This window comes from Elephantulus edwardii, unplaced genomic scaffold (assembly GCF_000299155.1).
Source record: "Elephantulus edwardii isolate Elephantulus edwardi_28Jun2011 unplaced genomic scaffold, EleEdw1.0 scaffold00106, whole genome shotgun sequence".
Classification (NCBI taxonomy): Eukaryota; Metazoa; Chordata; class Mammalia; order Macroscelidea; family Macroscelididae; genus Elephantulus; species Elephantulus edwardii.
In genome coordinates, this window is record NW_006399856.1 from 11,188,509 (window position 1) to 11,212,871 (window position 24,363).

The 24,363-nt window shown below is 38.5% G+C and overlaps 2 protein-coding genes across 3 annotated transcripts in view; one reads left to right on the forward strand and one right to left on the reverse strand.

Moving 5' to 3' along the window:
• The window catches only part of KANSL1L (KAT8 regulatory NSL complex subunit 1-like), an 89,411-nt gene extending 77,675 nt beyond the window's left edge, over positions 1-11,736 (forward strand). Inside the window, exons 8-14 of the mRNA XM_006891933.1 lie at positions 4,442-4,570; positions 5,716-5,834; positions 6,461-6,585; positions 8,743-8,791; positions 9,391-9,503; positions 10,530-10,695; positions 11,503-11,736. Coding sequence (XP_006891995.1) covers positions 4,442-4,570; positions 5,716-5,834; positions 6,461-6,585; positions 8,743-8,791; positions 9,391-9,503; positions 10,530-10,695; positions 11,503-11,736 — 935 coding nt within the window. The remainder of the gene's footprint in view (positions 1-4,441; positions 4,571-5,715; positions 5,835-6,460; positions 6,586-8,742; positions 8,792-9,390; positions 9,504-10,529; positions 10,696-11,502) is intronic.
• A 2,471-nt stretch (positions 11,737-14,207) lies between these two features.
• Positions 14,208-24,363, reverse strand: part of RPE (ribulose-5-phosphate-3-epimerase) — a 19,849-nt gene continuing 9,693 nt past the window's right edge. Inside the window, exons 2-6 of one of the 2 annotated variants that reach the window (XM_006891934.1) lie at positions 21,404-21,483; positions 18,701-18,840; positions 18,086-18,220; positions 17,504-17,590; positions 14,208-14,784 (exon numbers count right to left, since the gene is read on the reverse strand). In XM_006891934.1, coding sequence (XP_006891996.1) covers positions 14,662-14,784; positions 17,504-17,590; positions 18,086-18,220; positions 18,701-18,840; positions 21,404-21,483 — 565 coding nt within the window. In that variant the 3' untranslated portion in view covers positions 14,208-14,661. The remainder of the gene's footprint in view (positions 14,785-17,503; positions 17,591-18,085; positions 18,221-18,700; positions 18,841-21,403; positions 21,484-24,363) is intronic. The other variant, XM_006891935.1, reaches the window with a different exon arrangement.

Sequence of the window (24,363 nt, forward strand, 5' to 3'; positions counted from 1 at the left end):
GCGCAGGAGAGGAAGGCCCTCTATGAGGTGGATTGATTCAGTGACTGGGATAATTGGGATGGGAGTGTCAGAGACAGTGTGATTGGCACAGGACAGAGTGGAGTTTAGGGCTGTTGTACATAGGGTCGCTATGAGTCGCAGGCGACTCGACGGCACATAACAACAACAACAGTAAGGTCTCCCAGGTGATTCAGATGTTCCTGACATACATTGAGCAGTCAGATTTTAAACAAGTCCACACAAAACTCTGTGTGTGATATATCAAATAGGTCAGAATTCCTGAAAGTTAAATTGTATGAGGATAATTAGTAAATACAGTATTTTTCTCGGCCTTGCCAACATTTCTTGGCTTAATCCTGCACTATCCATTAGATTAATGATAGTATTGCTGACTTTAGCAACAAGGAAACAGGAAAAAGTCAAAGTGTATTGTATTAAAGAATAAACAGCCTTGTGCCATAGTCACGAGTCAGGCCAACCAGATGGCAGTTAGCGGCGTACTCACCCAGAGTCAAGGTTGTGAATGATGGCGAGTTCTAACGCATAGATGACACAGCAGCAGCAGCAGCACCCCACCAGAAACAGAAACCTGGGCTCTGGCTGCACCCACTGTCTAAATCGTCACCAGATTGTGAATGTGATGTGAATGTACTCTCACTTCTTAGCTGCTTTTGTACTACTCTCATAATCCAACCGAATGATCTCTTACCTCTACTGGTCCTCCAGTCACTTTAGCCAGAGTGAACTTTCCAAAATGTAAATGTTTCTTTGCTTCTTAGCGCTATCACTTTCCTCTTTCTTGAGGAAGTAATATTGTTAACACAGGGTCCTCCTCATCCCACATGCTTAAGCTGGCTGGCTCTTGTCTGAAACAGGGTTCTTCACCACATTCCTTAGTTCCTCCACAACAAAGCTGCAATTCCATTTCCAAAGTCCCCCTGACATGGGCCCTCGAGGTCCTATTCCCAATTCTTAGAATTCTTTCTTCCTCTCACCAGCTATTTCTGTTCACCTTTCAAATCCATTACTCCCCCAGCGAAGGCCTTTCCTAAAGCTTAGTAGACCACCCACGGCGATGTACATGCTGTTCCCACATAGAATTCTTTCTTCCTTTTGTCACCAGCTACTTCTGTTCACCTTTCAAATTCTCACTCTCCCTGGGGAGACTCTTCCATTGGGTTCCCATCTTTAGGGGAAGAGGCTGCTCTTCTTCCTCCCTCTTGGATCCAAACTACTTACCTTTCAGTCCATATTGCAACACCTAGCCCACTATGCCACTAAATGTCCTCTTACTACATGCGATCCTTAAAGTACATGTTCTCAGTGATAAATTTCTTCTTCTGAATAATGCCTGTAAATGATATAAAAGGCACGGCCTAGGTTTGGCTCACATTTATTCCCCAGTTATAGCAAAGTGCCTGACATAAAGACTGTCTCCCTGGTAATACTGAATGAAAGGAAAGCAGAATATATGACATGCTGGTATGCACTAAATTAGTTTATAATATATTGGGGCTGTTAATCCAAAGGTCAGAAATTCAAATCTGCAAACTAAGGGACAAAGAGAAGCAGTCTCCTCCCATAAAATTATTGTTAGGCTCATCAAGTTTCCAGTAGGACTCCTGGGAAACCTACAGAACAGATCTGCACTCTGCCCTATCCTGTGTCATTCTCATCGCTGACACACTTGAGGCTAGTGCCCATTGCTGAAGTCAATACATTCTGCTGAGGGTCTCCTCTCTCACTGACTCTCCACCTTCCCAATCATGATGTCCCTTTCCAAAAAATAGCCTCACCTAGCAACAAGCCCAAAGTATGAGAGACAAAGCTTCACCATCCTTGCCTTCCAGGAGTGTTCTGGCTGCCATTTCCCCAAGACATATCTATTTTTCCTTTGGCAGTCCACGGGAAATTCAGTGCTCTTCTGCAACAGCACAACCCAAAGCATCAGTTCTTCTGTCATCCTTATTCATTGTCCAGCTTTCAGATGCATAGCTAGTAACTGAAAATACCATGGTCTGAGTCAAGATTTATGGCCTTGGAAACCCAAATGGGGGACCATTAAGTTGGAATTAACTCAATGTCAAGGGGATAAAACATACAAGGTGGTTTTGGGAGAGAGAAGAGGAGCAGTCTAAGTGCAGTGTTTTTGGGTGGAATCCAGGAGAGGATTTGGGAAAGAAAGAACAGTAATACCAGGAGGGCTATTACCACCAGCTGAAAGGAATGCCTGTAAGTTGGATTATGAGATTTCATGTATTTCCTACTGTTAGAAGGGTTCTTTGCAACCTTCTACGAGACCAGTGAATAAGAAGAAAAATGAAGAAAAAAAATAAAAAAAAAGAAAAATGATGTGCAATAACTTACTAAAATGCAATGGAAAACTACTTAAGATTTCCATTGATGTGCCCCTAAAAATAAGAATGGTAATGAACTGCTTTTCAAAAACAAGGAATAAATATTGCAGGATTTGCTTTAAAATATTTAGTAAAATGTTTTGTCTCAGTCATATGTTTTTAATTATCCTTTTTAGGATTTCATTTGCTCCTGCCATCTTACTTAACATCTTTTACTTCTTACTTAACATCCTTTTTAGGCTGGTGAGAAATCTTGAGGACAACCTTAAAATTATTCTTTCCACATCTTATTTAAGTCTTTAAAGTCGCTGTTTTTTGCATCCAATGTATGTCCACTTGATTTGTCATTTCTTTGAAGTATTTTTTTTTATCCTGTTAGCTTTTACATTATTTCATCTTTCACATGCAGATGACTTTTTTCCATTTGCCGTGTTTAACAGACGAGTTCTGTGAAATCTGAGGGTTAACTGCACAAAACTCATCTTTTTCTCATGTATTACTCTCCAACTTCATTCTGTACTCTCCCATGAATTGACTTTGGTTTGCAGCCCACTTAAGTTTTTTGTGTCTTTATTGCTCTGGATTGTGAACTTTTTCATTCTAATACTGAGCCAAATCATTTTTTACATTCTCAGTAATTTTCCATTTTTTTGAGATCTTTCTAAAGAAATCTTTTTGTTGATAATACTAATCGGAATTCTCTATGAATGTTCCAATAACTTCCTTCAGATTGTTCTTGCATTTGTTGTTTCTACCTTGTTCTGTATTACTGGTATTCCTCAAATTTTTGGAATTTTGTGTTCATCTTTAAAACTATTATACCCTGTTAAGACCGCCACATGTATGTACAGGATCCTCTTAATGGGAAAATCAAGGAAGTCTGAACACCACACTTTTATCGTGAGGAAATTAGGGATAAGCTGAACATGTTTCAAGTTAGGGCACCTTGAGGATTGGCCTCTTTCTACAGCCTGTCTATTCCTGGGCCTTAAACCTCTCAGATTATGCTACTTACTCAGACAACCACAAGTGGTATGACTGTAGTGCAGTCACCCTATCCACTCTATCTGCCCTGCTCCATTTCCATCTCGCCAGGAGGAGGGTAACTTTGGTGCAGATCATTTTGTGGCAGTCCTTATCCATGTGCTTTTGCTCTGGGTTTCCTCTTCAGTTAAAATTCAAATGTTTGAGTCTTTTAAGATTGTTCAGAAATGTTTACTCACCATTTCCTTTTCTAATGTATAGATGTGAATGTATATGGCTATATGTAAATCTACATAAATCTCGTCTATCATTCTTAGGTTGATTTGTTAAACTAGAATCGTAGGCACTGTTGGTAGGCTATTCTCTATTTTAGTGATGTTGGAAGTTGGCCCTTCAGCCTGTGCACTTCATTTCCTATTTCTTTCCACATCTGCTTATCCTTCAAAAAGAAGCCAATTTGGCTATTAATACAATTATGGACATAAGAGGTTCAGACAGACAATAGCATTCACGTAATATTTACTATTTTAGATACTGGATGTTCACAAGAGTTTTCACTAACACAATCCCATTTACACTTGAGGCAACAGAGGCATCAAGAGGTTACGTGACTTAAAAGTCATGTGAAATTCACTCTTTTAAAAAGATGAACAGATGGTGCAAGGCACTGTAACAGGTGAATGCAATCTGGTCCTTACTTTCAGAGTCCCAGTCTCGCTGTGACCCTGGAGCAGCTCACTTTGTTCTGAATTCCTTCCAGATTTAAGGGTAACAACAGAAGCTATAGATTCACATCACACTTAGCCAACATTTACAGATCCCAACCATCCCTAACCTTATGAAGTTTAGTAATTCAGAAGATTTTGAGAACAGATCACCTCATCTTTCCATCTCCTTCAAATAGTACAGATGTAAGGAAAAGCATGGACTCCCTGAGGTGGTTTTTAAGGAATCCTGTTCTATGCGAATTTTCACACCTTGATAGTTTATTTCATTAATGTTGATCACCCACCTTAAAGTTCTGTGTTCCAATAAGTAAAATAGATTAACATTTTCATGATCTGTTATGGAACTAAAAGTTCCTATTTCATTTGTTTTAGTCCATTGTACTTCTCTGAATCAATGGAGAAATGGATATTCACCTACATGTAAACCTCAAGTAAGGTCAGAATCTCCTGCACAGCTGTTCCAGGGAAGAAAGAAAAGACATTTGAGTGAAACAGCAGTAGGTAGGTTAAAAAGCAAGTGTGTACACTGGTGCCTCACTGGACTGTCATCTTTTGCCAGCCGTCAACATGGATGGAATTCAGGGATATGTTCTAAACTCCCAGTGGGGGTTGTTGTGGGTATCTGGGAAAGGCAACTGCCCTAATAATTATGAACAATGAAGAAAAAAAAAAAAAAGGAAAATGGCAAGACCTACCTTGGATAGCAAATTATATAATCATTATTCCAGTGAATGATAAATTACTCAAAAATTTCCCAGGTGTAGTATCAATCATATATGAGAAAATACTATGTGTATTATATACTAACCTGCAGTTACACCATGGCCAACACATCTATCTCTACTCTCCATAGAAATTCCTCCATAGCAGACTTAGTTACGACTTGATAACCACTATGTAATCGCTTACAGAATTATCACCTCGCCCCTCGTGTCCAGCAGTCTCCTTATGCTTTAGTGCCCCTTCCCTCCCCTAATTAATCTCCAAATCAGAAGTATTGTGAAACAGACACACTGGGAAAGGTGGAGGGTCAGACATGGTGAGGCTGGCGCAGGACAGGGCAAGGTTCATATCTGTTATTCCTACAGTTGCCATGGCTACAGCTGACTCGATGGCCCTTAACACAAGGTAACTGAACTGAGACGTTAGATCTAAATTAACATACTATATAGAATTATATATAGGGCGCTTTGGTGGCCTAGTGTTAAGGAACTGCACTGCAATCCCAAAGGCATGTAATTCGAATCCACCAGCTAGCTACCCCACAGGAGAAAGATGGGCAATCTCCTCCCATGCAATTAACTGCCTCTGAAAACCCCTGGAGGGTCAGCTATAGATTGGTTCTGATTGGATGGTACTCAGCAATAATATATAAAATTAAGTGGATAATTAAGGGGAGGGGATCAAAATTTAAGAAAATTCCCAAAGAACAAAAATTCAAAACTAGGGGATAATATGAGAGAAGAGTTAAGAAAATAAAGTGTAATCACAGTTGGATTATGGTTTAGGTGGTTTCTTTTCTTGATACATTTATTTAAATAAAAGAGAAGGAATTTTGTGTCACTTGTATTAGGAAAATCACTGTAATGACATTATATCAATCAAAACTTACATGTTATATTCTGAATGGTTCTTTTCCATGGCAGCAGAGAGAGCCAGATTTGAAGAATTTGAGTTTCAACGCACAGAATCAGGATCCCATGGCAGCTTTACTGCTGTGAGCAATGTCAACATTATACCAAGAACCCAGAATTCATCTTCACAAGTACGTTATTTTTTTCTATATGTTTAGCTCTTAAATTTTTTAACTTTAATAAGCCAATTTTTAAAAAGCAGCTTAGTTTTTCTAACGTACAATAATCCTTCTTAAATAGAACATGTATTAGCACATTTTAAATTATATAAATACAAAATCATGAATCTCCTGTTTTTTAAATTTTCTTTTTAACTAGAAAACAAATAGTTCTACAGTATTTCTTGATTAATAATTTCACTCTTTTCTTACCATACGTAGTCTGTTCTCTAGCTTCTCTAGCTGTAGAAGCTAGGACAGCCTAAATAAAATTCTGACCTGTCTTCCTACTTCCTCGCCTTTCCTAATAAAGTTTTTAAAATGGTCACTTTATTGACATTGAGGGTGCTTTAATTTTTATACAGAATTTTAAGGTGTTTACTTTTCTTATGGTCTAAAAATAGACTTGAATGTATGCACAAATATACATTCTATACTTATCAAAGGAGACTTTTAGCTTACTTAAGATTGATAGGCTCTCTTGTCTAACAGTCTATAGCCAGGTTTATAAAGTCTTTACATATATAACTCATGAAAGAGTATCATCATAGGTAACTACAGATGCTCCTCTCTTAAAACTCTGTGGTCCTGTTTTATAGAACACTACAAGACGGAGACTGAGAAGTGAGAGCTCTTATGACATAGATAACATTGTGATTCCCATGTCATTAGTGGCCCCAGCTAAGTTGGAGAAACTCCAATACAAAGAAATACTTACCCCAAGGTATGTATACTTACATCTTTTTTTCCCCTGCTTTTAATTTACAGTAAAAAGAGGATGTCCCCCTTTTCTTTCCCACTTGTGTAACTATGGAAGGCGGGCAATGGTGAAAATACCCCTTACGCTACTCATGCTGAAAAAGAACAGGGTCATACAATGTCAAGCATAACTGTACATTTCAGTTTTTGTTAAGAACTGTTAATTCATAGATTAGACTGGCTGATGTTGTGTGCCACTGAGTCCGAACCAACACATAGTTGATCCTTCTGCAGCTTTTCAGAGGCAGTAAATCACACGGGAGGACACTGTCCCTCTTTCTCCCTTGTGGCAGCTGGTAGATTAGAACTGCATGCTTCTGGGTTGACATCACAGCTCCTTACCACCAGGCCACAAGAGCTCCCTGGCTGATAAATTTGCACTCTTTAACATTTTCATTCAGAGATATTGAAGTAAATACTATGTGTATGATATTAAAATTAACTCAGGAATGTAAATAGCTGTGACAACAGAAAATCTTTGCCCTTAAAGATGCAGGGTTGCAAAAAAGAATTAAAAGATACTCTTTAGGGTATTCTTTCTGTACAAATATTTTGGTGTGTTGCAAAGTTGACAGTAATCACATTAATAGAAAATGAGTTCAAAAGAATGGGTGAGATCAGGAAAATCTGGGAAGGCAAAGAAGGGTATTTACATAGAGAAAACTAGAACAAAGACAAAGTGACTTGTACATAAATTAAGGCTTGGCCAGAGATTGAGCTTTTGCGAATAGTGACAGGAAGAGAGAAAGCTAAAGAGTTAGAACCAGACTACCAGGTGCCTGCCCCGTCTTGCCCAGAGTTACATTTTTTTAACATCATTGAACTTCTTAAGAATACGTATCTGGAACTATGAAGAAACAGAGAAAGAAGGGCTGGAGAACAGACCTTCCCATTTCTGTTAGTTAATTATGCAGTACCAAGAGAGTTCTCCATACTTTATTTAGTACTGTGAGGGATCCTCCAAAGAATCTGCTGATTTGGGCTACGTAAGGACATTTTAGTTCTGATGTTCGATAGCAGCATAGTTTTTCATGGTATTGTGATATGCTGCAGTTGGGTCTAGGCAGAGCTGGTTGTTAATAAAGAGGACTTCTTTAAGCCAGCTGTTCACTGTAGATCAACAAAGACTATGGCGGGCACCTTTACACCAAAGAAACTGATGGTTGATTGCTGTTGAGTTGAGCACCACTCATAGCAACTCTATGAACAAAAACCCTAATGCCTTTTTATAACTATCATTGTTTCTCCAAGTAAGTTCCTAAGAGTTTCTATAGGCATGCACTCCTGCTTCCAAAACTGTTTTACAAGTGGGAACTCCACCAAACACTGTCCACATTGGGAAACCATGATGGCATTTGATATCCCAATGGCAAAAGGTTCAGCATCACAGCAAACCAGCGAATTTACAAAGATGATGTACAAATTAGAAGATGTATTTCTCCAATATGTAACAATACTGGTCTCAGCAGTGGTTAAGTACCGTCAAGTCAAATACAACTCGTAGCAACCCTATAAACAAAAAGACTTGAACACTGTTCTGTAATTAACATCATTTCTCTAATGTTCAGAGTTTCCAGAGGCATCTGGTTTAGGAAGTGTATGTCACTCCTGCTTCCAAACCTGAATCAACCTGGAAGCTTCTCCAAACACTGTCCACGATGGGTAACCATTATGGTGTTTGACACAACTATGGAACAGTGTTCAGCGTCACAGCAACTCCAAGTTACTTCAGTAACAACTGAAACGACAAATAACTGCTGTACCACTTATAAAGAGGCTATAAATCAAGGCTTTTCCTTCCCTTTTCCCCCCCTTTCTAAGCCAGTTTACCAGCATACCACTGACTTAAGTAAAAACAGGTTCATTTAAAACAAAATGCAACTACACATTAAGAAACTTTTCATTGTTAGGTCAAAAATAAAGCCTTATCTTTTCCTGTGCCAATTCTCCTTAGATAAGCTTTTCTTCCTTTAAAAATAATTCTTTTTAAAATACAACTATTTAAATTTTTGGAAGTTCTAAGAAAAATAAACATGCCTGTTGTTAGCTATGCTTGGAGAATTGCTAAATAGAAAATGTAGATTACTAAAAGCAATTTGCAATTGGTTTGTATCTTCAACAGCTGGAGATTGGTTGTCCTTCAACCTCTGGATGACAGCTTAGGTGAAGAGGTAAGTTACCTTTCAGTTATAGGGGGGAAAATACTTGATGACCAAACAAATTCCAAAGTGTCCATGTGGCCGGAGACGCTGCTCTATGGTCACCTTGTCCTAACTTCAGTATTCTTTTTAATGCCCCCGCTCATAACTAATTCAGAATGCCTCTTGTTGAAAAGTGCAAATTCTTAAACACTATAATCAAAGGCTTTGAGGTTAGAATACCAGGTAAGTAATAAGAGCCCCATGTATTTTCTTTGTACTTTTCTTTAACATATATTCCTGCAGTGTGCAGTCTATAAAGAGCAATCAGAAACTCAGCAGAGGAATAAAGCAGCAGGGACGCTTTAAGGAAGCGGTGGCAAATGCGGCACAGTATAGTCTATGCACACTTCCACGTATAACCCAAGAGGAAAGATTTTTGTATTCCATTTCAGTCCTCTCTTTTTAGGAATTGACACTCATCCCAAAGCTATCAGGTGTCCCCTGGCTTAGAGCACAATTATTTGAAAGCTTTCTTTCTAATGTTCCATGATAAGCAATTGTTTATAATTGAATCTCATTGCTCATCTTCCTAGTAAAAGCAACAGTCCAAGTTTTCTTTTTGATTCTAGATAGAAGATCTTTCTGATGAAGTCTTCTCCCTAAGGCATAAAGCATACGAAGAGAGAGAACAAGCGAGGTGGTCACTATGGGAGCAAAGCAAGTGGCACAGGAGGAGCAGCAGGTCAGTGCTGGAGACTTCTGCGTGTACCCATGGCATCTGTGCAGGTGATGCAGATTCTGCATGACTTCTGAGGAAGGCCACTAAAAATAAGGGGGCCATAATGATGTAAGCCAGCAGCCGCTTCTCCACTAAGAGGAACAGTGCACGCACTGAGTTTACACAGAAAATGTACTCAAGCTAAATGCATAGTGATAAAATGAATTTCTGTCTGTTTTACCTGTCTGTCTGTCAACCTCAGGGATAATCTGGTTTAATATAAATACATAAAAAATGTATTTTGTACATTATTTTCATCAAGAAACTTGTCCAGTCTAAAAAACATATAGCCTAAAAATATCTTGAAAAACCCAAGGAGGCTAGGGAAAAGGAGAATAAGTCATAAGGTCACAATTTATGATTACATACTTGGAATTATTGATCTTTGAAATGATAATTTTTAAAAAGATAGAGACAGGCGTTTTATATCTCATTAGTTTTAACATAATCAAGCCTAACAAGCAAAATTCTATAAAGTCTGGTAGTCACTTAGTTAAGGGAAATGTCTTATGTCATCACTGTCACTGAAACTGTTCAGTTACCACACTATCCAAGTTTGCTATGTGGATCCACTATTTCAAAGGTCATCTTAAGCAACATATACAAGATTTCTCATCTTTCTCCATACTCCTGAAATACAACTTTCTAGATGTGTAAAAAAAAACATGCATTGAGTAATCCTTATGGGTGAGATTGCATTACTCTCAAAATATCATGAGCAGTCTGAAAGACTGTGGAGGTTAGGCCCCTTTCTTATAAAAACAGAAGCAAATAAAAAAGCATCCTCTATCACTATTGTAATTTGACAGTTTTAAAAGGTTATGTAGAAACCTTTGCAGTACGAAAATCATTGCATCAGAAAAATCAGCAAGTGAATTTTTCAATTATTTTGGGAAGGAATACAAGTTACCCAAACTTGACTTGGGTTCATAAAATGTTAGGTCTTCCTGAAAGAAGTAATCTTGCTTTTGTTGTTGTTGTTGTTGTTAGAGCTTTCAGTAAAAATGCTGAAGGACAGGACTTGCTCTGGAAAGAATACTCTGATTGCAGCGGTGGTCAGCGCTGTGTGGCACAAAGTCCCCCGGAGCCGCCTTCAGAAACTCAGGATCCTTGCGCACAAGGCTCCCCTCCGTTAAATGAAAATCAAGAAAGCAAGGTAAGCATATGAATATTTCAACGACTTCTTGAACCTTTAACCTTTGTTTTGCTTCTGATTTGCTCTAGAAATTGCTTCTTGGAAATTAAGGACCCATCATTCCACAGTCAGTTAAGACATTCCAGGATAGAATGCTGGCTAAGAATAAAGATCTGTACAGTCATATATTCTAGTTCCACCACTAAATCGATACACATCGTGTTTGTGTGACTTGTCAACAAAAACGTCTATCTATTGACTCAATTATTAGGGGATGAGAAATCAGAATCAAAATAAATGTTAGCTGTTTTTCTTCTTCCTCCTTACAAGTCTATCCCCTAGATCTAGTTCTAATTTTGAGGAGTGTTAATTCATAAATTTTCATCATAGTTGAGTCTTGGGAAATAAAAAAACAACCCATGTCTAGAATGGGCAGGGTGAAGACAAAATTGATAGTTGCAGAAAGCTTAGGGCATGAGCTGTGATTAGGGATCTCGTGGGATACAAATGGAGATCTGAAATGCAAGCAGAAGACCAAATTTTAATAGACTATTTAGGGGTTTTTCCAAATGCTTGTAGGCTGGAAAAAAATACCAAACCAAGAAAACACAACAGAACAGACCAGTGCCTCTAACCAAATGAAAAAATAATTCCCAAAGTTTGCGAAACTATTTTCAGTACATTCCATTTTGAGTTGCTCAATACTTAGATCAATAAACGTATACAATATGTGCTAAATAATAGAATGACTTATTCCAAAATGAAGATGTATGAATTACTGTAATGAGTGAATTTAACAGTAAAGACATTAAGTATTTTTCTTTTTAGTGCCTCTGGTGGGAACGAAGGGCATTCCCACTGAAGGAAGAAGACACAGCAGCTTTATCTTGTCACAATGGAAAAAGTAAGGAGACTGAAAGGTTAAGCCCTACTCCCCAGGGTGGTGTCTTCTGTACCAGTGCACCAGAGAAGGGCCAGCATCCACAAAAGCCATCAGGAGACCAAACAGAAGACTACAGAATCTTTGGCTTAGGACTTACTAATGTGAAAAAAAACAGGTGACAGGAAAGAGGTTGCTTAAGAAAATGATGAAACATAACTGGAGGGAAACCCAGGAGTGGGGGGTGGGGGAACATCCTGTTTTCAACTCCCCCCCATGCCTCTCAGTCACAGTTCCAGAATAAGAGCATGTACTGCATGTAGTATTATTATTTTTGCTCTTTATGAAACAAGCAAGACAAGTCTCTTATCCCTCCTTGAAACACAGGAGTATCTAGCCTTCCACCTCTAGACAAGTGATAGTCATTTGCATTTAGCATGCAAATCACTAGCACCAAGAAACTGACTGCTGGAATTTGATGTCAGATTACATTACTGGGTAAATAATTTTCAAGATTATGCGCGCGCACACACACACACACACACCTATGAGTCAAATCTTTTTTTCTATATTCACGGTAACTGATTCAAATAATCTCTGAAAACACATTAAAACAGATACATGTGTATATATTCTGTATACACATACATACTCACATTTAAAAGGAAAAACACTGGCAATAACTCAGACTTGAAAAATGCATGAATGAATTACCCCATGAAATATAAGCTACTTTATATGTAAGGAAGCATACGTTTCCACTAGAATCTAAAAATTTTGCCTGTGCAGAGGGAAGTTGGTTTGTTTAAACAGTTTAACCAAAAGTAGACATTGTTATTTATGGAAATTCCTATGCCAGATGCTCATCTATTTGATATTGATGATTTCTTTTGGACTAACCACAGGATCTTTCCTGTTCACTCCTAATATTTAAGACAGGTTAAACAGTTAAATACTGATGCAGTTTAAAAACTGTCACATCTTCGAAAACCCAATTTTGAGTTATACTTATTTTATTTTGCTTTTCACTGTGCCCTCAGAACTGTGATGTAGCTCATGAAAAGAAGAAATGAACAACAAATAGGAAAGTCATATAAGCATAAAAGAAAAATACCAGTATCTCAAGCAATTTGGTCATTCTGTGCCACAGCAACTCAGATACCATCTACTCCTACTTTCAACCTAGAGCTAGACTTAAAACATTTACAAAGGATGATACTTTAATATGAGATACTGAGGAGTATATATTAGAGAAAATCTTTTATAAACTATTATACCATTATTTCTATGTGATAGTTGAGGACAATTTCTACGAATCCTTTATTCTTCTGTTTTAAAAAAAAAGTTATTTGAGTTGTATACCTGTATAACTGACAATCCTTATCAGCTGGTATCTATAATGTGATTTGACACTAAACTTTTGGTAGGGATTAGAAATTATACTGGTCCCTTAAAGGGAAAAAAAATATTTCAATACTGACAAACTTCTGCATATAGTTTCGTTGTACCTTTATTTTTAAAGAAGAAAACGAAAGCCAGGCAAACCCAAGTTGTCCAGGCAAACTCAACTCTTCTGTCATGTCTGACAATATAATCTTCTACGTAAGTTTTTTAATTAAAAGTTATTTCTATATACTTTGTGTTGTTTGATTTGCTTAAACACTACCTGTTCAAAGCACCACCCTTTCCTAAGTCAAAATAAAAACAAGTATTAGGTAACAAGAATTTATCTAAGTGTTAGGAAAAAACAAGATCTATCTAGTTAATACTGAAGTATTAACATTGTTATTTTTCAAACCATTTTTCCTTCAGAATGTATAGTAACTTAAAGAACTTTAATGACATTGGTCATCTTATTTCTTGCATATATTTTATACAGCAAGAATGTCTGTAGGAACCAAGTGGCTGATATACATCATTTAAGTATCACCTGGAGCACGGATAACAAACTTAGTTTATGGACTAAATCAGTACTTGAAGTAATTTCTTAGCTCACTTAACCCCACATGGAAAAATATATATTCTTCAGGTCAACAGCTAAAGTTCTGGAATATTCTAAGCTATCTGGGTCTGCTACAGGGTAACACTAAACTGAAAATAAACCAATAGAACCAATGTTAAGAAGCTTCCTCTGCCCAGCCTATCTCTTAAGGGCTCCATTTATAAAAACAGTACAGACCAGGAAAACCTTTCCTTATTGGATCTTGTCCAGTGTACCAGTCTTTTGCTGAACTTCAGGTGTTGTTTTTCTCTTTCTTTTCAAATCAGGGAAAAACCTTATCCTATCATAGAAGTGATTTGGAGATTTAATTACTTTGTAATTTATATAGGCTTTACTTTTCCCTTCCATTCAGAAAAGCAAGAGTATAATTTCATGTCCTTAAGAATGGCGGAATTAAGACAAAAAATTTAATAACCTGCTCTTCCAGCAGAGCTGAGAGAGTACATTTATGCTGACATTTCAGAACAGAGCACAGACCACCTAAAAGCCCTTGGACTCATACATTATTTTTTATAGTTTTTATGCATCAAATGTATTGTGAAAAGTGAAAAATAGGATTTCTGATACAACAGGTATTCTGGATGCCTTTGGATCTCACCCAAGCTTGGAATTTTCATAACTCCCATATAAGTCATTATCAAGCATATATGCACAAATCACAAATTAATATGAAACAGGAAAAACATGACTTTTTTGCAAAACAGATGAGAAACAACAGAAAATTCTTGTTAGAAATACAGAAAAAAAGTCTTTTTCTCATAGAAGCTAATATGCCTTCTTTAGCATTAAGACACATAATTTGTTTTCTAACTTTAATACAGTCATAGTTTTACTCTTTATAAAAATCAAGTCTCCCAGTACAAAACAAAGTATTCACCAAACCAATCTTTAAATTCCATCACTAGAAATGAAAATGTAATATATATACCAATTTCATTTCAATTCTCAGAACATTCTTCACTATAAAATTTAGTTACTGGAATGACTGAATAATTGATCAGAGAAGCCTTACTTCCTAAACTGTGATATGATTTGGTAGTCAATATTCTTGTTTTCCAGTAAAAAGGAGATTTCAAGAGCAGAAAACACTGGGCTGCTTGAGATTTCATCGATCAAGAGAACGTTTCTGAGCAGCTTCTGAGCAAACATTTCTTAACAAGTTGATAACGGATCTGGGGTCTTCACTCCTCATAATGGCACTGCCAGACACAATCATGTTAGCTCCTGCCTGGAAGAAGTAAACACAGGTTATGCCTCAAGGAAGACACAGAAGAACCTACCACACAATCCCTGGGCTGGAGTGTCCACTTCGTCGTCTGCCCATCTACCTTGTTGTAATCACACAGAAGCCACCTTGAGGTGAGCAAAACACCTAAACCATCGGCAACAGCAGCGATAAAAAGAGATCCATGTCAATGAATCTATATATAGGTCAGTGTACAGGAATCTCATAAAAAACCCAACTCACTGCCATCAAGTCAATTCGGACTCACAGCGAGGTTCCAGGGCTTCCAGAGCTGGGAACCTTCATGAGAGGAGAATGCCCATTCCCCCTGGAGCAACTGGTGTATTCAAACTGCCACCATTTCAGTTAACCGTATACGTAATTATGCCATGGGGCATGTGGTGTGTATGTATGAGTGGGTGCATGTTTGGGCATGTGTGTATATCTACATTTGCGTATAATGGCGAACACAAGGAGCATAGTAAGAGATCCCCCGGACATAACCTAATGCCTTGTAGCACTGGCCTTCTGAGTTTGAGGGCTTAGTGACCAGTCTTGTCAAGGCAACTCAGTTAACTGGCACATAAGACAGCTGGCAAAACTTTAAGATCTACATCTTAACCTCGCCTGGGAAGTAGTATCTGAGATCTTAAGAGCTTGTGAGCAGTCACCTAAGATACAACTACTGGTTTCTACTCATACAGAGTCACACAGAAAGAAATCCAAGATTCAAAGTAACTAATCTATGGGACGGTTTATATTAACCATGGCTTTGTTAACCAAGACCAGAACTAAGAAGAGTTCGTCAACCACCTCTATGATCATTCTGCTCATGCCACAACAGACGGACACTGATGCAATGGAACAAAAACATGGAACAGAATTCTAATAAACTTATCAGACTGGCTCAAACTAGAAAATTTCCCAAGACTACTTCTGTAAAGAAACTTGAAATACCTTGCACCAAAACTTCCTGAAGTCACTTTATATAGCTAAATAACAGACTAGCTAAAAAATAAAACAAACAAAAACCCCAATCCAGAATATTACCCATGAATACTGTGTCCTTCTGAAAAACCCCTAATATGAGAACAGAAGGTTAACAATTATTTTAAAACTAAGATGAGATGGTAACGGGACAAAGCAATCCCCTAGATTATGGGGAACGCACCAACCAGGCCTGGGCCAGAATGTCCAGTCATTGGGAACAATGTCATCAACAGCACTAAGCCATCTGTATAGAAACTGCTGAAGGAACCTACTCAAATACAGTATTTTAATGTGGACGGGGAAAAAAGCTAAAAAATGAGAGTGTGAAATTACTCTTAAGCGTCTCTAAACAATTACTTTTTTGGTAATCTAACATATTTGGGTACAAGGTTTAAAAATCTTTTTTTTGTTTTATTTTACGGTTTAAAAATCTTAATGCTCATTCTATTAGGTTCTTTCTCATATATATCAATATCCCTCGGCTCCTGGAAAATGAAAATGACTGTTTTAAATCTTAAATCAGGTATAAGGATTTTCAGACAATCTTACGACGTCAGTTCTCTAAAAGGTGAAATGATCTACAAAATATGACAACATAAATGTAAACAATTTCTCATTTTGCTGTCAGAAAAATTACTTAGTCTCTAATGTTTCAACACATTGCAGAATAGTTTTAATGTAGCTTCAAAAATGTTTCAAGACAGTTTTAAATGTCCAAGCGAAATCAAAGAGAAAGGCAGGGAGATAGGTCAAAATTTAGTCTGAGTATCCTACAATTAGGCTCAAGGGAAACCCAATCTGTTAGGTGATTCATTCCCAGAACAGGGAGGCAGAGGGGATGCTGACGAGGAGAAACAAGGAAGTTGATCTCTCCCATGAGAGCCTGTCACTCTGTGGCATAGAGGACTCCTCCTCATGGAAAATGAGCTATACAGATTTACCACTCAGTATGTCTTTTAACTGGAGCATAGTAAAGCACAAGTTAATAAAAAACAATTCTACAAAGGATCAAAAGGATATATGCTCACTGTTTGGCCAGCTCTTCCTCCATAAATATTTATCACAGCCAAGCTTTTGAGAATCATCAAGCAGAAAAGGGTGGCAGTTATACAAGAACCTGGAAGTGCAAACAGACTATGCTGCTGAATAAATGCAGGCCACATGAGTTTTAATCACCCACAGTGCTCTGGGAGAACTGGTGTCTTCCTTCCTGTGAAGTTCAGGAGCCTAACTAAGGTAACCTAGAAACTGGAAGCAAATCTCTACATCGAACAAGGTCACAGGTGTATCCAGGATCAGGTGTAGTTTCATCTAAAGTGGTGCTAGTCAGTTCTTTGCTTATCAAATGCACAACCACTACACCTAAGACGATCACAGTAACATGTCAATTAGGTTCATTAATATTTAATATTTCTCCTTTTCCCTTCTTGTTATATGGAAAAATTTCTCACCCAAGGTCCTGAAACTTAATGATCTTCCAAAGACCTAAGGTGTAGCATATCCTTTTTTAAAAATAATAACAAAAATCCTTTCTTTAGTCTTACTGAGATTTCTTACGTAATAATTTGTATGACTTCAGAATATTGACTTTTTGCCGTTCTTTATCCTAGTTCTATACGTGAATAATAATACTTTTCTACAAAGAAAAGTCAATTTAGGAAATGCAGGGAGGCATGTGTTGGTCTAGGAGACAAGGGAGTCAGCCTTGGGCACAACTAAGGCGCAGTCTCACCTCTGCACACTTGTGGATAGTGTCGGGACCTACTCCACCGTCGACTTCTATGTCCAACGACGGGAACTGGGTCCTCAACCAGTGAACCTGAACATGCACAAGGGGTGAGTAAACAATCACATAAACAAAAAGTCAAAGATAAAAACAGTCACTAAAATATGTCTCCAAATGTCTCACACATTTTACTTTATATCATATAATTACTGAGGGAAACATGCTTTTCCCCCCCTATTTTCCCTCTTTTTTATTGGTTTGCATACATTTGTTTACATTGTGACTCATCCATGTATAATCTTCTACACAATCTTTTTAATGTTCCAAAAGAAATTAAATTTTATTAGAACCAACCTATGCTCTATTCGACAAATGGCATTTAACCTGCCATGGCTACCAGAGAACACAATTTATCAAAACCAAACCAACAGCCTCAATATTTATGAAAACTCTCAAGAGATCTAAAGGTTTCAGAATTAATAGTCTTGAAAGAAAATTTTACAGTATAGATGAAATATATTTTCTAATTTTTACAACTTAAGTCTTAACAAAATGTTCCCCAGAATCAAACACTTTTTTTCTTTTTACCTTTGGCATCATGTCTTCCATGAATTTCTGCCCTCCAAACCCAGGTTCCACTGTCATAACCAAGGCCATATCTATCTGATTAGCCCATGGTGCTAAATACTCAACAGTCGTTCCTGGTTTGATGGCAAGACCAACCTGTAACAGAGACAAATTTATCACCAAATGAACAATTCTAACTGTGTAATTTATTGACATGCGATTCTCAAGAGAAGAAAACTCTTAAACAGAGGAAAAGATGAACTGAACACTCAAACCATAGCCTTAGAGATAAAAAGTCAACAGAGTCTGTCAAAATGCTTCAAAAGGCAGTAAGTTTTAGCAAACAGTGGTAGAGTAAGTAAATCTTATCTAGCAAATCCTGACAGTTCAACTCTAGCCTCAATGAAGAATTAAGAATAGCGGCTGCCCATCTTCTCATTTCCTAAGCAGCATGCCTCTGGAAACTCTGTGAATTTTGATAAATGGCGATGGCTGTGGAAGGGCTTCAGGCCTTTTGTTCATGAGGTTGCTATGAGTCGTGCTCAACTTGACAGCAATCAACAACAACAACATCTTCTATCAACTTTTCAAACTCTTAAAGAAAATTAATTGGTCCCATCACTCCTGACATCTCACCTTCATCCCATTCTCCCGAATGTCTTTAATCAAAGCCCCTGGGTTCTCAGTAGCCTCCAGGTGAAAGGTATACTGGTTGGCCCCTGCGACAGCCATTGGCTTCACCCACTGTTCAGGCCTGGACACCATCATGTGCATGTCTGAAAGAGGAGCCACATCTAATTATTACTGAAAGGAAAAATATCTGGATTACACCACTGAAGGCAAGCCTCTAATTATTTCAGATCTAAACTCTTTCTGAACCAAAACATGTGTTAGGTGAACAGCTTTACTCACTGATCTTATCTTCCTTTATCCTGAATACAAAATTTTAGTTAAAATATCTACAGAAAAAAAAAAAAACAAACGTTTCCACAGAAAGCATATGGGGCTGTAAAAAAGTTGGGAGGTTTTTTGGCTAGAAGCAGCACATTTCTGACATAAATGAACTATATTTAAAAACAAGCAAAACCCCCTCTAATATTGCAGTCCTAAATCAAGATTATAGAATGATAAGGCTTTGGGAAACATCAGGAACAGTAGTATACCGCTTATCTAATTAAGCCAAGATTAAATTTTAGATTTCTAAGCTAGCAAAATAACTACTACTACTCAGTAAAAAAACCAAAAAACAAACAAAAACACACACACACACAAAAACACCCATACAGGTCAAATGGTATTTTTTTTAAAAAACATTTTACTACTTAGTATGTCATATTTCTTTGCAGTTTTAGCTAACTTATTTTGGTTCATAATCTCTAAGTTTATATTTTATTATAAACAAGGAAAATTCAACTTGATTTAAAATAGTCTGTTTACCCATTCCTTGGGTTACTAGACTATTACATCATTCCTAATGAATTTCTAGCAAGCAAGTACCTCCAGCAATTCTCCTTGGATAATCTCAACAACGCTTAGGGAGTTGATGGTCCAGCAAATTGTGCTTATAAAAAGGTAAGTAGTTCTCGAATGATGTAGTCTCACATTTATATTCTACTCTTGAAATTTTAGATACACAGTAGGAGATCCACAGAGAATAAGCAGGGGGGGAAATGTATAATAAACTTCAAAATCATAATAAAGACCGGAGACTCGCTGGTCTGAGAGGCTGGTAGAACCCAAGACAGTGGTCCTTGGACATCTTCAACCCTAGACATGAACCTACCTCAGGGGATCATCTTTCAAACAATGGACATGTAAGCCTATAAAGTGAACATTTATGTCCAGAAAGAATGCAGTTCTCATAACAGTCAATCATACAAAACCAAAAGGGCATGATTTGCCCCAAAGCAAATCTCAGATGATGGCTCTCAAATGACAAGCGGAGCTAAAGAACCCAGGAAGGCTGTCACACCAAAGCAAAATGCAGAAGTCACTGAACAGGAAACTATGAAAACGTTCACCTTTTCAAGCCACAGCAGGGTAACTGTGGTCCATCCCCCGAGTGGGTTACTACTCAGTTAAAAAAAAAGGAAATAAAATGAACGAACTAGTGAAGCACAGACACACCTAAAATTCTTTATGCCAAATGAAAGAAGTCATTCATATGGCAATCTGGAAAAGGCAAGATAAGAGTCAGGAGAAGTATTTGTGGTTACGAGGAGCTGTAAGTGGCGCTGAGAGACTGTGACGACACAGCGGAATATGAGGGGTAGGGGACTGTGATGGATATTTTCGGTTATCTGGATTAGGATGGTGATTGCATGATTATGCAATTCTCCACATTCACAGAACTACACAATGAACAAGTTAAGTTTTATAAAATGGACAATTATATATTAAAATATCATTTACTAATAAAAAATGAAAACAGTATTAAGGAAAGGGTAAATGAGCTGATTCATACAAAGACCCCTGGGATAGTGGTTGTCAAGTTGAATGGTTTGAACCCACCAGCCACTCTGCTTCCATGTTTTTCATCCCATACCCTCAGGAGGGTGCCATCGTTTTCTCCCTTTCTATCCAGGACCACCTGTTATAACTCTAGGTAAAATGATCTGAGGTGTTAGCTGGACCCCATCTAGTTCTTCTGGTCTTAAGAGTAAAATGAAGTTGTGGCTTGTGTACACTTATTTCTTCTCTGAGCTTTCAGTGTCCTTCTTAGATCTGTTGCCAGTTTATGAGATACTTAATACTTTGCCAACACTGTTGGTGAGGAAGTTATCTATAGGGACATGAATGTGGGTAGAGGCACAGACGTTCACAGGGACACAGACACTTCTCAGATATAACCAAGCACCTGCCACGATTCCTTTCCTCAGGTTAAAAGCCTAGGATCACAGTCTCCTGGGACAGCTCATCGTTTGGCATAGCATCATTCCTAAAACTCATGATGTGCATCTTAGTGAAGTGGCTGGCATAAGGGGTCTTAAACGCTTCTGAGCAGCTAGCTTAAAAGAGAACAATTAGTCTCTGTCTACCAGGAACAAAATACTAAGGATTCTTGGATAAAGTACACCAGGGTGCTCCTTAGAAGCAAGGATGGCAAAACTTCATCTCACACCCTTTGTGGATGCGTCAAGAAGGGCCAGCCCCTGGGGAAAGACCTCATGCCGGAAAAGGCAGAGGGTCAGCAGCGAAAAGAGGACGCCTCTCAATGAGATGGTGTGAGGGAGAGAGAAAAGAGGAGAAGGATGAAGCTGGAAGCTAAGAGATGAGCCATCCACCTCTCCCTTCCTTCAGTCACACAGCCAGCTTCCGATGGCGTTACCATCAACTTACCAAAGAAAGGGTCCTGGCCTAGCTGCTTTCGAAGGCTTTCTACCACAGGGTGACCGAAGGTGATGTTGGGGACAAAATGCCTACAAGACAAACAAAATCTTACTCTGAGAAGGTTCTCAAATTCAGTTTCTGTGTTTCTCTCATACTTTTTTACATCTAGGTGGCCCCTGTGACCGTAGATGCATTCTGATTGGGGGCTGGAGTGCAGTGGGGTTTGAAGGATGCCATGTGAGCTTGCAATATTTTCTAATACTTGGCACCATCAGTATGAACAATCTTCAAGATATCTGGATTTCAATTTACTAAGATCTCTTTTTATATAACAATATATCATAATAGTGTCAGATAAAACAACATAATGACTTCACTCTGCAATTTATGATTTAGACAGGTAGAAAGGGAAAGATGATACAGTAAAAGATGCCCAAGTTTATATGACTTGCCCAAGTTACACACTAGTTAGTAAATTCTGAACACTGAAAGTGGCCTCCTGGATCTATGAAAATATGGCCCGGCATGAGAATCCTGCTGTTACTTTTAACTGATGTCTATCACAGGGCACAAACTAGCAACTGACTTAAACTTTTTTTAAAAAAAATCATCATTCAGTAAGTAAACTAGTAGTGTTTATTGCTATAACTACCTTTTACTGGGAGTTATGATATAGCAGGCATCGGATCTTATTTAATCTTCACAATAGCTTTATGAGGTCACTACTACTGTTATACTGGTAGGAACATGCCATTATTATTTGAGGAAAATTAAGAAATAACTTTCATTAAATCACCTAGCTAATCTGTTAAGGCAGGATGCAAACTAGGGTCAGCCTGCTGGCAGAATCAGAGTACTTAACCCTAAATCTATTTAATGAGTCCTCTCATTTGATCATGGCTATTACCCAGCACCATCCAGTCTGACTTATAACCATCTTACAGCCAACAAACAAAAACACTGCTCAGTCCTGCACTTCACCACTCTGCTGCTTTAGCCACTGCTGGAGTCACTGGATCAATCTACCCTGATAATCACCTTCTTTTTCACTGAGCCCTCTACTTTACCAAGCATGACGTTCTCGTCCAGGGACTAATCCTTCCTGGTAACAGATCCAAAGTACATGAGCAAGTCTTGATACCCTCGCTTCTAAAAAACACTCTCGCTGTACTTTTCCCAGGACATCTTGGTTCTTTTGTCAGTTCATGGCACATTCACTATTCTTCACCGACACCACAATTCAAGGCATCAATTCTTTAGTCTTCCTTATTCACTGTCCAGGTTTGGCTGCACATCATAAAGTGATCTCAAAATATAAAGGCATGGGCTAGGGAAACTTCTTGTTGTTGTTAAGTGCCGTCGAGTCGCAGGTGACTCATAGCGACCCTATAAACAAAAGTCCTGGACACCTCCTGTATAACTTTAGTCCTTTCTCCAGGTTCACAGTGTTTCCAGAGGCAAGCTACTGTGGAAGTGGATGCCACTCCTGCTTTCAAGCTTGTTTTAATCAGGGAGCTTCACCAAACACTGTCTACCATGGATAACAGTATTCAGCTTCACAGCAACCACAAGTTACCTCCATACAGCAAGTGGACATGCCAGGGTTACACAACCTAGAAGAATGTTTCACCAAAAACAATTAAAGGCAGGTCTGAGGGCCATGGAGTAGAGTCACCCACCTTTGGCTTGGGAGCATGGCTTTCTGTCCACTAGGCCAACTGCTCGCTCTCTCTTTATGCTGTTGTTGGTGTTAGTGTTGTTAAGTGCCGTCAAGTCACAGGCGACTCATAGCAACCCTATGAACGAAGGTCCTGGACACCTCCTGTATAACTTTCATCCTATCTCCAGGTTCAAAGGGTTTTCCAGAGGCAAGCTACTGTGGAAGTGGATGCCACTCCTGCTTCCAAACGTATTTTAATTGGGGAGCTTCACCAAACACTGTCCACCATGGGTAGCAGTATTTGGCTTCACAGCAAACACGAGTTACCTCTGTACAGCAAGTGGACACACCAGGGTTACATGACCTAGAAGAAATTCTAGGGTACCTTAGTTCTCAAAATGACATCTTTGCTTTTTAACACTATAAAGGTGTCTTACAGGAGATACGCCCTAAGCAACGTTATCTAATTTCTTGATTATTGCTTCCCTGGGCATCAAAGGTGACTCTAAGTATAATGAAACCAACAACTTCTCTGTTCTAGCACTTGTTGTTATGTACCATCGAGTTGACTATGACTCAGAGTGAACCTATGAGCAATGGCTTTGAATCTTGCCCTGTCCTGACCCAACCTCGCCATCTCCGACATACTTGAAACCATCACCACAGTCACTATGTCAAGGCTAGCCACTTAAATAGTGAACAGATTCTTCTACATGCAAGTAAAATGCTCGGTGTGCCTTATTGCTTCTCAAAGCGCTGCTGTATTTTATAGAGGATAGGTTATGGCTCTGGTTTATACCAAAGGGAAGACTGGGCAGAGATGACTAACAGTTCATCAGAACTGCATGACGTCACTGTTACAATTCGGTTGGTGCTGGGAAAGTGAGTCAGTCAGCAAGGACTCCCCTTCTATCCAGGCTGTGCGTGTGGCCAGTTCTCAGCAGTGAGCTGTGCATTTAAGTGATGTGTGACACTGAAGAGCCCACGAATCTGTGGAGTACTCCTTTTTCTTCCTTACTTTATCCTTCTGCCGATAAAGAAGCCCTTCCGTATCCTAATAGCAGAGTCTACATGCGCCATAATTAGTGTAAGGAAGGGCACTCAAAGTGAACTCTCATGCGAATAAGAAATAAGCTTGATAAGGTGATGCCATTGAAATCTGGACTTCCTTTGTTAAAGCAAGTGGTATTTCTCTATGTTAAGGCTGAAAGACAAGCTATACAACCAGTAAACATAATTTGCTATTGTTCATCTGATGGCATGCATAGGAATCAGATCGATTACATCTGTGGAAAGAACCGCTGGAGAA